The 15,952-nt window shown below is 33.9% G+C and overlaps 1 protein-coding gene across 4 annotated transcripts in view; it reads right to left on the bottom strand.

Moving 5' to 3' along the window:
• Positions 1 to 15,952, bottom strand: part of HGF (hepatocyte growth factor) — a 69,414-nt gene that overhangs the window by 2,280 nt on the left and 51,182 nt on the right. For 2 of the 4 annotated variants that reach the window (XM_035340785.1, XM_035340796.1), the window contains exons 11-18: positions 14,029 to 14,168; positions 11,851 to 11,889; positions 11,289 to 11,385; positions 8,363 to 8,437; positions 7,625 to 7,771; positions 6,794 to 6,900; positions 4,756 to 4,901; positions 1,197 to 1,882 (exon numbers count right to left, since the gene is read on the bottom strand). In XM_035340785.1, the coding sequence (XP_035196676.1) occupies positions 1,712 to 1,882; positions 4,756 to 4,901; positions 6,794 to 6,900; positions 7,625 to 7,771; positions 8,363 to 8,437; positions 11,289 to 11,385; positions 11,851 to 11,889; positions 14,029 to 14,168 (922 nt within the window). In that variant the 3' untranslated portion in view covers positions 1,197 to 1,711. Of the gene's footprint in view, positions 1 to 1,196; positions 1,883 to 4,755; positions 4,902 to 6,793; positions 6,901 to 7,624; positions 7,772 to 8,362; positions 8,438 to 11,288; positions 11,386 to 11,850; positions 11,890 to 14,028; positions 14,169 to 15,952 lie in introns of those variants that run through there. The other 2 variants (XR_004754835.1, XM_035340801.1) reach the window with 2 other exon arrangements.

Below are 15,952 nucleotides of genomic sequence, written 5' to 3'. Positions count from 1 at the left end.
AAAGTGCACGCTGAAGAAAATAATTTGGTGAGCCAACATGAGCATTGCCTCCCATGACAGCTCCCCTGAAGTTGTTACTTTCTGCCAGGGCAGAATTCAGCCCTGCGTTTTTTGAATTAAATGAAATGTTCTTTTGTATATATACATCATGATGTCAGCTTAGCGGCTACACAGTTAGATGTCATATGCATACCTTACAATTTGCTACTGGAAACATATACAATTACATAGTCACAAGTGAAGTAACAGTGCAGTTACTTATGAGATTACAGTAGTAAAAATAACTGGATATATGTTGTATCAGCTTTCCAGAAATTACAACCCCCTACAATAACATATTACCATCTGCTAATTGTGTAATGATTCCAGACATACAACTAAATGCCTGAAGCAGAACAAGCACTTTTCACAGATGCTGAATAGTTGTTCCCTTTCCCAATCAACATAAAGGAATGATAGTTCTACATACAGGCAGGAAACACAAGATACTAAACAACTAGTGATTTTTTCCGTATTTCATACAAGATCAGATCCCTGCAATAATTTTATTACCCTGAAAGGAACTATACAAAGGATATGTTTTTGACCAAACTAAGGTAAGGTCTTATCAAATATCTGAAGTCTCTGAAAAGACTATCAATGTATAACTAACTTTTACCAGTACTAAGTCTCTCAGCCAGGTATTAGATTCAACTATACTTCTTCCTGATATAAACAGAGTTATTTTAATGAAATACCTAGGAGCATGTGAATTTTTAACACTTGCCTCTTGAGAAAGATTTGGGCATATTTAGTTGAAATTTCTTTTAATGGCAAAAATCTGTCAATGGTCAATCAAGATCAATTGGAGTTGGACTTGATGATACTTATGGGTCCCTTCCAACTCAGGATATTCTACGATTCTATGATTCTAATTTTTTAAATCTTATCAGATATACTTTTTAGCATTGTAAATTCACAGTTACTTCTGTGACTTCTGTGAACAAATTATAGTTTGCTAACCAATCCATTTCTACATCTCTTCCTTGATCCAGAGGGTTTTTGATATATCTCTTGTGGGACCAAGTACAGAATTAAAAGGGACCAAGTGCAGAACTAGAGACTATAGGTACTGTGCAAAAAGAAGTGATACAGACTTCTATGAGAGCTCCACTGAAGGAAGGCTTGTCAAAATTGGTCAACAATGAAAAGACTAATTTCTAAAGAGTCTATTTTTTAATGAGATATTGAAGTATTTGACCTCTCATAAAAGGGTAAGAGAAATAAGGTCATATATGCTGTTGTTGATAGACATATATATCTCTCAGTAGATCTTTTGTCATATACAAAGAGAAATACATGGCTCACAGAAAGAATAAGATGTGTTAAATAAAGCTATAATTTGTTTCTCCTTTAAAGATAATCTGAAGAGCAGCATAAAAGAGGTCATATGATCTTTTTCTACAAAACCATTATCATACAGTAATAATATTTTTGCAAAATTGTTTACCCATTCAAGTATCTTCAGGAGATATGTCACCATACTTGCATATACTGTAAGTCACTCCAATATTTATAAAACAACACTGACAGACAAAACACCGAAAACATCCATAAATATTAAAAGAAGCTCAACAAACTTGACTATCAAGTAGTTAAAAAATTGTTGATCTTTACATTACACGTTAATTCTATGCTGTCCAAAATCTGTGAATGGAAGTTCTTGAGTTTTTCAGGGTTTTCTGTAGGTCATCATGATCTTGTGTATCCACCGAGAATAATATGAGACCCGAACAAAAATCCCAGGACGATTTCGAATGGCACATCCACGGCCAGGAACAATGACACCCACCACTATTTTCAGTCTGTTTTGTTCACAAACCAAGGGACCACCATAATCACGCTAAAAAAAAAAAAAAAAAAAAAAGAAAAAAAAAAGAATAATAATAATTTCTGAAAGTGTTACAAGAACAGCTCCCACCTGTCCATTATTGCCTGGACCTAGCTTAATGAACAGGCATTAGAGTTATACTTACCATAGGACAAAACACAGCTTCCAGTATCTCTTTCACAGCCAGAATTTACATGCAAGTAATCCTTCTTTACATATGATTCTAGTAACTTCAGACTACCAGCTCTTACTCTCCTGTTTTAGCTAACTGCAAGTACAATATTTATGTGCAAATAAGCGAGGTGAGGAAGCAGTGAGCTGACTGAGAAATATATCTGTTGTGATAACAGACTTTGTTTCAAAGCTTACTGACAGAACAAGTTGGTTATCCCTCTGTGAGTATTCCAAGGCATTGGGATGAGAATCTATGTGAACTAATACACAGGAAAAAAAAAAAAAAAAAAAAAAAAAAAAAAAAAAAAAGTAGTGTTTTGCAGTGTAAAAAATGTAACTTGTTAAATCACTCATGTTCATTATTCTGTGTGAATGAGACAGGTATGCACCTCTGCATGTACTCAGTGGAAAATTGGTGCATGTCCAACTCAGATCAAAGTCTTATTTAGCACTAAAATCCATATAGATTAAATTAGATTCAAAGTGTAATTTAGATACATTCACATAGATTCAGAACTTGAGCACAGATACTGAAGTTTTAAATCAAGCAAAGCATAATCTAGCAAATTAGCATCAAAAGTAGGCAGTAAATGTTTGTACTGGATAGTGAGACTGATTAAAAAGATAATAGCTAACAATTAGCATTTTATTCTCTCTGAGTCACCAGAAGAATAACAATGCTTGTCCTTTATTTGTTCAATTAGCTTGATCTGATTGATAGCAATAGTCAGGTAGCTATTGAGGGGTGGTAGTGGTTGTATACCTCATGTAAGGTTGAGAATTCAGCTATGTGTGCATTTGTAGTTTGTTTTGTTTAGGCAAAATAGTATGGATGAGGTCAGTCTGTGAGAGATTATCAGAATTACTGCCCCTGAGAATGATCAGAAGGTTTGGATTATGCTTGCAGCAATGACTTGACCCATGTGGCTTATAGATGAGTAAGCAACAAGTGATTTTAAATCTGTTTGTTATAGACAGATTGAGTTGGTTATTAGTGTGCCTCATACGGTTAGAAAGAAATAATGTAGGTGGTCTGATAGGGGTCCTATTATTAAGGTAACCTGTAAATACCATGCTCACCTAATTTGAGTAGTAGGGCACTGAGTAGTATTGAGCCTCCAAGGGGGGCTTTGGGGAGTCATAGGTGTAGGCTGTATAGTAAGGTTTTTAATATGAAACTGTAGTTTAGTTATATTCACATAGATCTGGGGCTCGAACACAGTAATTTCTGTCCAGGGAAAATTTACACTGAATCTAGAAAACTAGCTGCAAAACTAGGCATTAAATGTGTTAGATAGTGAGATACAGCTTCAAAAAATAAAAGCTAACATTTCACATTGAATTCTCTCTGGATCACCAGAGAAACAACAATGCCTGACCTTTATTTGGTGTTTTTTTTTTTTTTTTTTTTTTCCCCCAACTGATTACAGATTAGTTCCCACATGAACAATGAACTATGTCAGTATCATCAAAGCTACTCATAAAACATTTTTAAGAGTGGAGTTTCACCTGCCAATCTGATTTTGTTTCTCTGCCTGTTCTTTGCTGAGGAAAATAGCTTCAAAGGGGAACTCAGGGAGCAGGAAAACGTGGTGATTAAGACTGATTGCTAATATTAATTCAGTCCATTTCTCCTTGCAGGGGAAAACAAAGCACAGGAACCCCATCAGACTTCCATGCAGATGTTTCATTTATAACCCTTAACATGTCTAAAAGCTCATCTCTGATGAAATATTTGATTTTGAAGAAAACAAAACAAAACAAAAAACCTACATTTTGCTGTAATAAGAGGATCCTGTGGGATATTAATAATAAAAGGAAGAGGCCTCAGCCTGATGAAGACTTAGTTTCACCATGCTACCCCTGGGTAGGGTAAATTTCACTGTTTAGTTAACATTGGTATTAAGAAATAATCTCTTTTTCTCCAGGTATTGCATACATAATAATACTCAGGACTGCCTTCTTTCTAGACGTCACTTCTTCAGGCAGATTTTCCACACACAAAGATATCTTCCTACCATAAATTATTTACAGCATTTCTCCTCAGATGTCCTTTCTCTAACATCAACACTAATCCCAAGAAAACCAACTGTATCAAATTACACTGTCTCTGAAATGCTTTCTCCTCTACTCAATATATTATGGCTCAGGCTTGATTAGGGAGAAAAAAATCCTCCTATCTTCTGTCTAATACTGAATCTCATGTTTTTTGCATCTTTATTTCATAACTTTACTAACTCCACTGAGCAGTGACTTTTGGGGTTTATTTTTTCATATTATTTTGTGTGCAAAACTTTATCTAGCTAAATAGTTAAATTTGCTCCAATCTTTGTGTTCTATATAATAAGGGCTAACATGGTCTGTATGCTAGCAATATCAACTTATTTTGATTGAGTAGAAAGCAAATTTATCTCAGTCTAGCAAAGTGTTTAGACACCTGAGTATATTTAACATGTATGTAAGTCCTTTGGTGATTTGGCAGTACAGTGAGACTGAAGCAAAGGAACATCTTCCCACACTGGCAGAAAATAGATAACTAGAAATGCAAAATTTTCCAATGCAGAAGATTCACATATGTATTCTGTGATTCTGTGTATTGCATACAAGTTTGATGCAGAGAGAATAATTATAAAAACACTACTAAATTATTTCTGAGAAAGAAATAACCATGTTGATAGCTTTAATACACTCATAGGAAATGTAATATTTACCTCACAAGGCCCAGCACCAATGGTTTCAGCCACCGCACAGATTTCTGACTCATTCACAGTGATCTTCCCTTTGAGATATTGGTTGCATTTCTCATTCCCCAAAATAAACAGGTTTGCTACTCGGAGAAGGCCATCATAGTTAACTACTAGGATTGAAAAGATAATGAAAACTTTACTCTCTTTTAGGAAAAAAAAAAAAAAGTATTGAAGATTCAGTCTGGATAAGTTTACTCACATAACTGCACTTTCCCCTGGTACTCACATTTTTGTTCAACCTCACTGTTATCATGCATATAATCAAACATATCATGCAAGTATTTTGGATTTTGTATATTTGCTACAAACAAAATTTGCAAGAAATTTGCTTTGTATCGTGTCTCTTCAGTTCTCTGAGAATATCTGGAGATGTTTTTTATATTAGAAGAAATGTCTAGATAACTGGGGTTATTCTACAATTTACTACCGCTAGCCTTGGCACATCATTGATAGCAGGAAAAGGGAGAAATGTTGTCACTCTCATCAGCAGAGCAAGGATTTCACTCCATGTCTTAAACAGGTTAACGTGCAACAGTGGCTGCTCTGGCCTAGGGAAGGATGCGTGACTTGAAAAATACTATTCCAGTGCAGAGTTTTTCTCAGTCAGTGCTGGCTCAGCTACACTGAATGACTTTGTGCCTGCAAGGGCAGAGCCACAGCTTTATGCAATCTCCATTCATCAGCGTGAAGGTCAGGAAGCAGGAGTCCTGTGGAGCTTGTTCTTGTTCTACATGTCAAAAAACAAGTCTGTACAAGTTGCAAAGACAAATAGAAGGCCCAGACCTGCCCATTCTCTTCATGGCTATCAATAAAAAGTGCCAGGCTTGCCCTTCACTGAATCGTTATCCCGTTTTCTTAAAGAATAGAAAAAATAAAAATAAATAACAATAATAATAAAGGATATAACACTTTTTCCTTCCCTGACTGGAATGCTATGAAGATTATATTAAGTAGTGTATAAAATATAATACAAAGTCCTTAGATGACAGATGTTACATGTTTATGGTATTATATAACTCCACAGCATTGCGAATTCCATTATCAGTTCTCTTAAGCTAAGCTTTTCTGTGATGCTGCCCCAGCCCTACTTCCCTGTCTCCCAGATATCCATTCCCCTCAGAAGAAGGCTAATACGGTTATGCTGGGAACATCAAAGGCAGTCATCTGGGGGAGGACTGGTACAGATTACTTGCCACCCACAAAGAAATGCGGAGTAATGGTTACAAGGGAGAGAACCTAGTTTCTGCTCTGCTTCCAGGACAGCATGAGTACATTGCTGCTGCTTACTCAGGGTCTGTGGCAAAATAATATTTGAGCACAGTAATTATTGCAGTAATTATTGTCAACTGGCAGCTATTAACTTTATCATCAACACATCATTAGCCAGATAGAGTATTTACCAGACTAAATAAATGTCTGTTCTCTCACATATTTGTATTTACTTTGCACAAAAAACTGTGCTTAATAAACATCATTAAGGTTGCAAAGTCAAGTACTCAAAAGTTTAGAAATGCCAGACAGGGCTGCCTGTGTATTCTTAATTCTCTTTGTGTACGTTAATTATGTCTTTGATTACATGATGCTGTATTAATTTTTCCACAGGGTAGCCTGCTTTGGGATATAGAAAAAAAGCGCTCAAGTAGATGGATGAGAATTTTTCAAAAAAGAGTTGTAACTCTTCAAAACAATTCTGCCAGATTTTTTAAACATGTAAAATAATATTTTTATAGTTTGTTCTTTGAACCATTTGAATCATTTTGTCTGTCTTTGGAGGAAATAAATAAATAAAAGATGGGGTAGAAAATATTTTAAATGAAATTATCTTAGATAAAATGTTCAAAGCTTTACAAAATTAAAAAAAAAAAAAAGTTGAAACTGCATTTTATAACAAAAAGTGTTGGACAAGCACGGCATGAGGCAATACCACCAGCCTCGCCTATAACAAGAGGAAGGAAGTTAGCTGTCAATGTTTTCATTTAGTTTTTAAAAAATAGTTTCTTACATCCAGTGTATCCCCATCCATAAACACTGCAACTGGTCTTCTCTGGAATGGTACATCCAGAAATGGGCAATCGGATTATTTCTACAAAAGTTGTCAATATGGCAGGTCTGAAAAGAAAATGAACAATAGACATAAGGAATTTTACTTCATATTCTACAGTCTACCCTAAAAAATGATTTTAAGTGCTATTATAGACCACAGCAGTTAAAAACTGTGCCAATTCTTTACCTTTCTCTTCCTCCTCTGAAGAATATGATGTTACAGCTGTGAACCTTCAAAAGATTTCTTGAAATGCTGTCACCACTTTTAAGCTATTTAACTTGGGTTTTCATCTTCAAAAAGTAAGTAATGATGACATTTCATTTGAATATATAGTTTTGTTAATACAGAGAAATTTTGAAAGCTTATATTTACACTAATATCTTAGTTACAATCTGCTGCTTATTCTATAAATGAAAAGCATATACTAGCCAATGTGTGTGTGTATATAGATATATATATAAATAAAAAGCACTGTAGCACTGTAAATTAAACCTGGTTATCAGGAAAAAAGTATTTAGGCACTATATTTCAGAAGTAACATCTGTTCTGAGTAAAGTGAATAAACAAGAATTTTTGCATATATCAAGTGAAATCCATCCAGTTACTTAATATATTATTTCTTTATGTGCCCAGCAACAACTGACATCAACATCTTACTATTAGAAGTTTAACTTTTAGAGATGTCATCTGTGATATCACAACTGTACAGAACTGAATTTGCAATGCTTATTTAGGAAGAATTTAATACAGTAGCTGAAAATCCTGGAATTAGCAATAGTGGCTACTAACCTGCTAAGTTTCAGCAAGACCAAATCTGACCCCGCAGGACCATATACCAGCTGAGAGATATTCAGAACTTGTCTGTGCTTCTCCTCTCCCTTTCCTTTGATATTATGGACTCCAAGCCAGGCTTTGTAGTCTTTCAAATCTTTGTACCTAAAGTAGGCAAAGCTGGTTAGAATTTTGCTGAATGCATGAATAGAATAACTCAAAAAACTCTGCTTACTATGATTGTACTTGAATATTTTAACTTAACAGTCTTCACTAGAAGTGAATCTACACTGCCAATTGTTATTCCAAAATCAACATGCTCAAATGTATGCTCTTGGTCTAAAGTTACTACAAAATTTTATCGTTAACCATGACTAAAATGTAATTTTTGTTTCCTACTAGTACCCAAACATTTAGATGCTTGGAAAGTATGAACCTTGAAACGTTTCAAGATTTCCTTAAGAATTCTATTTTATTGTGTCTAGTTCAGCAGAAGCACAGGATTATTTTCATAAAGAGGCAATTATGTAACTTGTACACTTGGAAAACATTCATACCTCTATGTAAAATAAAGTTTTAGCCTAACAATAATAATAACAGAAAATGGCAAGGTCCCACAGGAATTTTTATATCAGGTGAGTAGTGTTAAAGCCAAAAAGGAGTGAAAACTGTTGCATTTAAGTTAAGGAACTGTTGTGCTTTTAATAATAGAAGATAACATATATTTCAATATTGCAAAGCTACAGACTACTGTACCGAGAAGGGAAACACTGTCTTGCTGTTAGAACCCACTCTTCCTTTATCAAAGTACCTCCACAGATATGCTTATTCCTGAAAAATAAAACAAAATAAAATAAAATATGCTTTTTTTTTTTTTTTTTTTTTCTACCTGGACAAAATTTCTAGAGTGTTGCTGTCAGTTTTCATTTATGTATTCCTTAGGTGTAGGGAAAGGTGGCTGAAGGACAGCCTGTGGAAACATTTCACTGTCCATTTGCTATACATTTTGAATACATGTAGTAGAATGACTTTCCAGATTTGCTTCAGTTTGTATAAGACAGGAGGAAAGAGAAAATCAGTTAATTTATTTATTTATTGTTTTCTCAGATGGATTTATAATAAGAGATGTATCTTAAAAAACAAAATAAAATAATAAAATAAATTAATAAAATAAAAAAAATAAAAAATAAAATAAAATAAGTGGATTTTTGTAATAGGAACTGGACTGAAACATTCAATCAAGACCCCAAACTGCCAACAGATGTAAACAACATTTTTCAAGTAAGTATTATTCAAAGCATTGACCTCAAGGTGGAGTTACTATTTGATTACCAGTCCTATGAGATTTCCATCCACACATACTTCAGTTGGAAACAATCTGCAATGTATGACATCCTACACATGATTATAGAAAACCTGCAGTATAATATATCAAGTAAAATTAAAACAATTAAACATGACTTTTTTTTTTTTTTTTCCAAAATAAAGCTGACTTTGGAATGCAGATTAATTAGTTTCCTTCTTTGTGCCCCCAAAATCACATTTATTTTCTACAGTCTTTGGAAAGTGAAACAAAATTGTCACCAATTTGGGAGAAACTTGAAATCTTACAAGTTATAAATTCAAATTATACAAATGTTCACAGCTTTACAGGAATTGTTGGAAGAAGTCCAGACTCTATATAGAGTTTAAAGAAAGCAGAATAACACAGATGCTTTCCTGTTTTGTGTTTTTTGATTGTTTGTTTTCATTTTGTTTTGTTGTTGGGGGTCTTTTATTATTATTATTATGTTATTATTATTATTTTTGGTTGTATTTTGGTTGAGGAACAGACTGTTTGGTCCAAGAGGCTGGGGTCTATAAAATCTTGATTCTGTCCAGTTTTACTATTAAAATGTCATGAAAAGGAACGTAAATGTGGTTCCTTCATGTATATATCATTATTTATCAATGCAACTTTGCAAGATTTCATCATCTGCTTTACCAGACTGACAAGTAGACAGATGAAGGTTACACTTCTTATTTAAATGTAGCACAAAATCCAAAGCTGATTTCCTGGAATGGATGAAATTCCTCCAAATATATTTAAATATACTTGATAACAGAATCTGGATCATATGTATAGGAAAGCATGTCACTGATTTATTTAATTTTATAAGTGGGCATTGATTGCAAATATGCAAGTTTATAAGCAGCACTAGGACTTTACCATTCAGACACAGCACTTCTATTTTGAGATGTATAGTTAGACTTTTTCAGAATAAAAGTTAGGATACAGAATCATTTATGAACCCTCTACCCCTCCAAGAAAAACTGAGGAGTCATTAAGGTTTAGTTTCAGACAAAAGTCTATCTGCTTCCCTGGTAACAATACAAAATAAAAATACATTTTTTTAACTACATGTTAGACTTATGTAATAGTTAAAAATATATTTTGCTTCTGAGTATTTGACGAATCCTTTTTTTTTATTTATGAACTCCTCTGTTTAATGGAATTTTGTAGTATAGTATAGGGTCAATTTGCTTAACTTTAGCTATTTACATTTTAGGCACTCAGATGTAATTCACCCTTCTTGTCTAAAAGTTCATCACCCATCAAGGCTGGTTTAAAAACAGTGGCTAGATAAACTTTTCCAGAGTGATTCAGCATTTCAGTCCCTCTGTTTATTTAGTCCAGGAATAGAATTGTGTTCCTCTAGAAATTTATTTCTTGGCCATCTGCTAAACTTTTAGAAACATATAGACCACTACAATATGAGCCCATGAGATGGGAACATGGGGAGAACTCCCGGCATTTCTCTAGCAATTAATATAGAAAATAGACTTCCTGTCTTTTCTTTAGCCCCAAAGTATTGGTTAAGTTAAAACATGTTTTTAAAAGGGATGACATAAGCTAATAATAATAAGCTGTACTGTAATCTGTACTAGAAGACCAAAAAAAAGAAAAAGAAAAAAAAAAAAAAAAGCTTGAGCTCTATTTCTTGCTATCCATTAGTGATTCATACTTCTAGCTGATGAGTTATTAACCAAAGAGTAATGAACACAAGAGGCAGTAATTCTGTGTTCTGGCTTTTACACAGTAGCAAACTAAGATCTGCCATAATGTAATACACATTTCCAGATGTACATGTTAGGGTCTTGATTTACAGAGTGAAAGAAATTTCCTTATAGCTCCTACTTATTTTTTTAATATAAAATACACTTCAATTGCATGCAATCTTATGAGCAGAAAGCTAAATGAAGCACGGGTGTATATCCTGAATCCAATACTTCATATCTAAATGCACTGCAGTTAAAATAGAGATATTGACATGAACCTCAAGTGTGTTCTAACAATATATAAAATAAACAGCTTAAGACAGGATGTTAAGCGAACGACAAAAAGAATCTGCATTAGATGATCTAAAGAATCCAAAGACTAGAATGCTGTGTATGCTTTATAAGCTTATATGTGTAAGTTAGCAATAATTAACATATAACTGTTTCATTGATGGACTGAAAACTATGGAAACACCAGATGTTCCAGGGATGCTGATTTCCTTCTTTTACAGGATTTAACTGCAATCTACAAGTATGATCAACTTTTGATCAACTTTTCTACTACTATGATCAACTTTTTTCTATAGTTCCAAAACAAATATCCTATTAGATGATTTGTCCTTCTTATCAAAGTGATAATTACCTGTATGTCAAACTAACCACCCATCCTTCGTTAGTTTGAGTTGGGATTCCATTTACAACTCTCAAATGTTTTGTTGAGGCACAAGGAATGACAGTATCTGAAAGCAGGTCCAGAGATCACATTTTACTAAAAACAGCGGTAGGAAACCTGTGCAGTTACACATAAGGACCACAAGAAGGTCAATATTTATCACGTGTAAGGTGTTCTTTCCTGAGCTAATGAAATATGTTTCTAAAGTATCAAAACTACTTCAGTGAAGCTGGTTCACTCTATAGAGATATTTTTAGGAAATATAAAATACATATTTTTAAGTTTATTAAAAACATTTCCATATTTATAAAGTAAACATTGAAAGTCATTACTATATCTTGCCACTTGCAAGATAGGAAGATGAGAATAAGAAGTATAGTAAAGCTATTCTACATTTGTCTTTTTTTTTTTTTTTTTCCCAAGCTGTTTATTTTGTATGTTTAATTGATCTTTTTCTTCCTTCCCAATCAGAAAGAAATGGTAGTCTTGTAGGATATAATGCATGCAGTGTACAGTGCATCTGCAAACTTACCATCCACACTGATTGTAGTAGGAGTTGTATCACCTTCACCTAGACAGACACATAAGATGCACACACAATACAAAATTAAAACACATCTAAAACATGAACATAGTCAAAATAAACAACAAAATGCATATTGTTAATTTTAATATTTCATGAAGTTTAAAATTTCAGTGATTTCATTCTGTAAAAACAGTTTGGTCAGGTTAAATAGGATGGAAGAATTTCATACCAATAAAATGGAATAAGAGTTAAACATTTTGCAACAGTAGTTTCAAGGACTTCTCATTTTGGCTGAATCTTGAATACATCAGGCTCTCTGAAATACTTAATTTCCACATTTCATTTAAGCAAGACAAGGCAGAAAAATGAAATTGTCTTTTTTTTCTGTAAGCGTACAGGAACAGTAGAAGTCATGTCATTAAGCACAGATCAACTTTAAATAAATTTTCTGATTTCCTTCAAAGTCTGAAGCTTAAAAAAAATCCCACTATATATTGCTATCACAAAGAACTTATTTTTATGAAATTATATTCCCCAAAATCTGGATTTGTTCTTCCATCTAGTCTAAGTTGTGATGAAGTTAAAATAAGGTTGCTTAAATTGTCTTCGAAATTTTTGCCTTCCATCAAGTCTGCAGTGTGGCCCAGTGATATGAGCTGAATGTATGGATGTAGTTACTGAAAATTTGTGTGGGCAAAATTCAAACTGTCCTATCTTACTAAATTTCTGTCATTACCCAAGTATATAAATGTGTGTAAAGATATATATATATATACATTTCAACTATATATAGTTAAATTTATGTGTATATATATGCATATGAATATGTATATGTGTATACGTATGTGTATGAATATGTACATGTAAGTATACATATAGATATACATAGCTTATATACCTAGGCACAGTTTATATATATATATATATACCTAGACACATAGCCTATATACCTAGGCATAGCTAGATATACATAGTTTGAACAGATCAGTTAAAGACACCAAATATACTTGGTAACTGCCAACATTTTGTTCATACTGGTTAAACTGGTTACCAGTACATGAATAAGCTATTAGTAGTTTAACACTACTCCACACAAGTTGCAATTCTAAAACAGACATATTCCAGCACGAGAATCCAGTTATCACAATACTAACCATTGCCTACAAACAAACATGACAAATATTTTTTGTGAATATTTCCTTAGGAATTGATAGAATTAACTAAGAAAGAGTGAATAAAATTTATATTCAGTCATTTATCATTCTTTATCTACATTGACATTTGCACATTTTGTTTACTACTCACATAGATGCAAAAAAAAATCACCTGAGATTTCTAATATCACCCCATAGAAATGCTGCAGTTCAGACTATGAGGAAATGCAGTGAATTACTGCTAGGAATGAATTTAACATTATCCTCAATCTCTAGAGATCACAGACATATATTCAAAAGCCTGATTTATCAATGAAATGTTCTCCAAGGATATATACCACTGTGATTTAGAAATAGGAATTAAATAGAAAAATCTTGAACCTAAATGTGAATTGCACATTTTCAGCATTAATGTATTTTTTCCACCTACCTTCACTTTATTACTGAATTCTTTATGACTTTTATTTCTGTATAGTTGAGCTATTTAGCTTTATAACATGCAACTTTAGATGAGTGATTTTCTTAATTCTTGCCAGGAGTTAAATCATCCCACAAACATCCAAAAGCAGGATCTAATCTATATAGCACATATACACATCATCATACATATAGTGAGTTATCCTCACTTTATAAATACACAACACACAAACAGACCATGAAGCTCATGCCACAGAAGATAGCTGTCCCTGGGTTTCTAAAGGCCACAGACTGCATTCTAACCACTACACAATTCTTTGTTTCCATCCAGCCCTAATTCAATAGCTAGATCTGCTGGAATATGTTTGGCTATTTGTAATAGCCCTTTTATGCTCCTGCTGCATAAGTAAGCCCTGAAAACTTCAAACTGGTCAATGAAAACATACATTGCACAAGCAGCTTCTCTCCATTCCTTCTTAGTCATATGTAATTGATTCTTGATATAATTACACATTTTCTGCTGCCACAAGTGACAACAGAAAGGTATACAGTGACACCATGGTTTCACTGAGACCACACAGTTGACAATGCCTGAGGCATGTCAAGTACTCACATCGAGAAATAGGGCAGTAATCCCAGGGAACGAGAGGATCATCTGTGTAACACCAGGGACCATGAAAATCATCATCTGGATTGCGGCAATAGTTTTTCTTCAGTTTACTAACATCTGGTTCTCTGAATATTTGTATATGCCTACAGGGAAAAAAATCAAAGTGTTGAAAAGCTTTATACTATAGCCCAAGTTTTCAAAGGTTAAATATTGCTTTGCCCCACATTGTAATATTAGCTGATTGAGAAGCCTACAGGTCAGTGTTTAGGGTTGGTTAAAATCAAAATGAAGTTGAGTCACAAATATTCACTGGATATGTGTCCAACTTTCCTCTGGTTGGTATTTTAAGCACTGAGTGGACTTGCTAGAAGGTTTCTAGATCTCTCTCACTTGAGCTAAAATCCCTGGATACCCTCAGGAGAGATCTTTAAACTGATTAGAAGAGTGTTTTTGCTGCATTCAGCAAATATTCAGGCCTGTTCTGGGAACACAGGTTATCTTCTCACTGCATGTTTGCAGTTAACAGAAGGGAGCACTGAATCAGCACAGAAGAAAGCTGAATTTTAGGTAAGGAAGGACAAATGCAAGAAAGTGAAGCAACAGGAAAAAAAAAAAAAAAAAAAAAAAAAAGAATGTCTCAAACTACAGTGAAAGGCGACCTAAGCTGCAAACCCACATGAAGCACTTAACTAAAGGTGAAAGTCTGATGTGATAATCTGAAGCAGAGAAATATGTTTATTTCTGGTCTTTCAGACAGGAGTGTACAGGTTTCTTAAGTTACAATTGTGATTCCTTCATAGTTAATAACTGACCATGCAAGTTGCTTCTAGCACACTCAAAACCAGAGTAACTGCTGAAGTGCAACAAATACCTCCCCAAGGAAGTTCCCAGATAGAAAATTAGTGACAGTAAGAGAAGAAAGGCTGATCTGTCCTCATGATGACGTGAATGTAATTGCATCAGGCATCCAGTTGGTACAAGGTTCAAGCTAACTCATTCACAGCTAACTGAAGAATTCTCTGAGCTCTCGGAAGTCCTGCCCTTAAACCTCTGCCTTCCTTAGACAGACAGTAGACTGGAATACATATGCTGTCTTTGACTCTGTGTAGGGGAAACCATATATAGTCCAGCTGGTGATTCTAGACAATGCCACTGAAATCTGCCTTCTGTAATACAGCTTCTCTGGAGACTTACTTCCTGATTTACTTTGTTGCTGTTACTCCTCCAATTTACTAATCTACCCTTCTGAACAAACAGACTCAACACTGATGATCCTAGCATGAAGTCTTAGAAACTCACACCTCCCTTTGTACTTTCTGCTGATTTTTACCTGAACAAGTAAAGCAAAAAAACTCTATATTTTCACTACTTGAAAAAGAAACCAAAGCCAAAACAAACAAACAATCAAACAAACAAACAAAACAAACAAACAAACAAAAAAAAACCCTGCAATTTACTTTAATGGCATTTGATGTCAGTGTCATTAGATCATAGACCCATGATTAAATTTCAGTTTGCATGGGACCACAGGAGGTTTCAAGTCCAAGTCATGCTTGAAGCAAGATGAGCAAAGAGAACAGATCAAGTTGTTCGGAAATTTACGTTGTTCAGAACTTTGAAAAAGGCAAATATAAATATTAAGCAAATGTAACAAGCATTTCCTGCTTTATTTCTTATTGTCTCATGGAAAAAAAAAACACCACCACCACCAAAAAAACATTCAAGGACAAAGATGGGGCAAACCAGACCAGTAAACTAAACACTAAGTAAAATGTGAAGCCTGCAATTAGTGTCTGAATAAACACATGTTGTGTAATATATTTGAGCACTGAAAGAGAAAGAGAGAAAGAGAGAGAGAAAGAGAGAGAGAGAGAGAGAGAGAGAAAGAAAGAAAGAAAGAAAGAAAGAAAGAAAGAAAGAAAGAAAG

This window comes from Oxyura jamaicensis, chromosome 1 (genome assembly GCF_011077185.1).
Source record: "Oxyura jamaicensis isolate SHBP4307 breed ruddy duck chromosome 1, BPBGC_Ojam_1.0, whole genome shotgun sequence".
NCBI classification, from domain to species: Eukaryota; Metazoa; Chordata; class Aves; order Anseriformes; family Anatidae; genus Oxyura; species Oxyura jamaicensis.
This window is presented reverse-complemented; position numbering and strand designations above follow the sequence as displayed.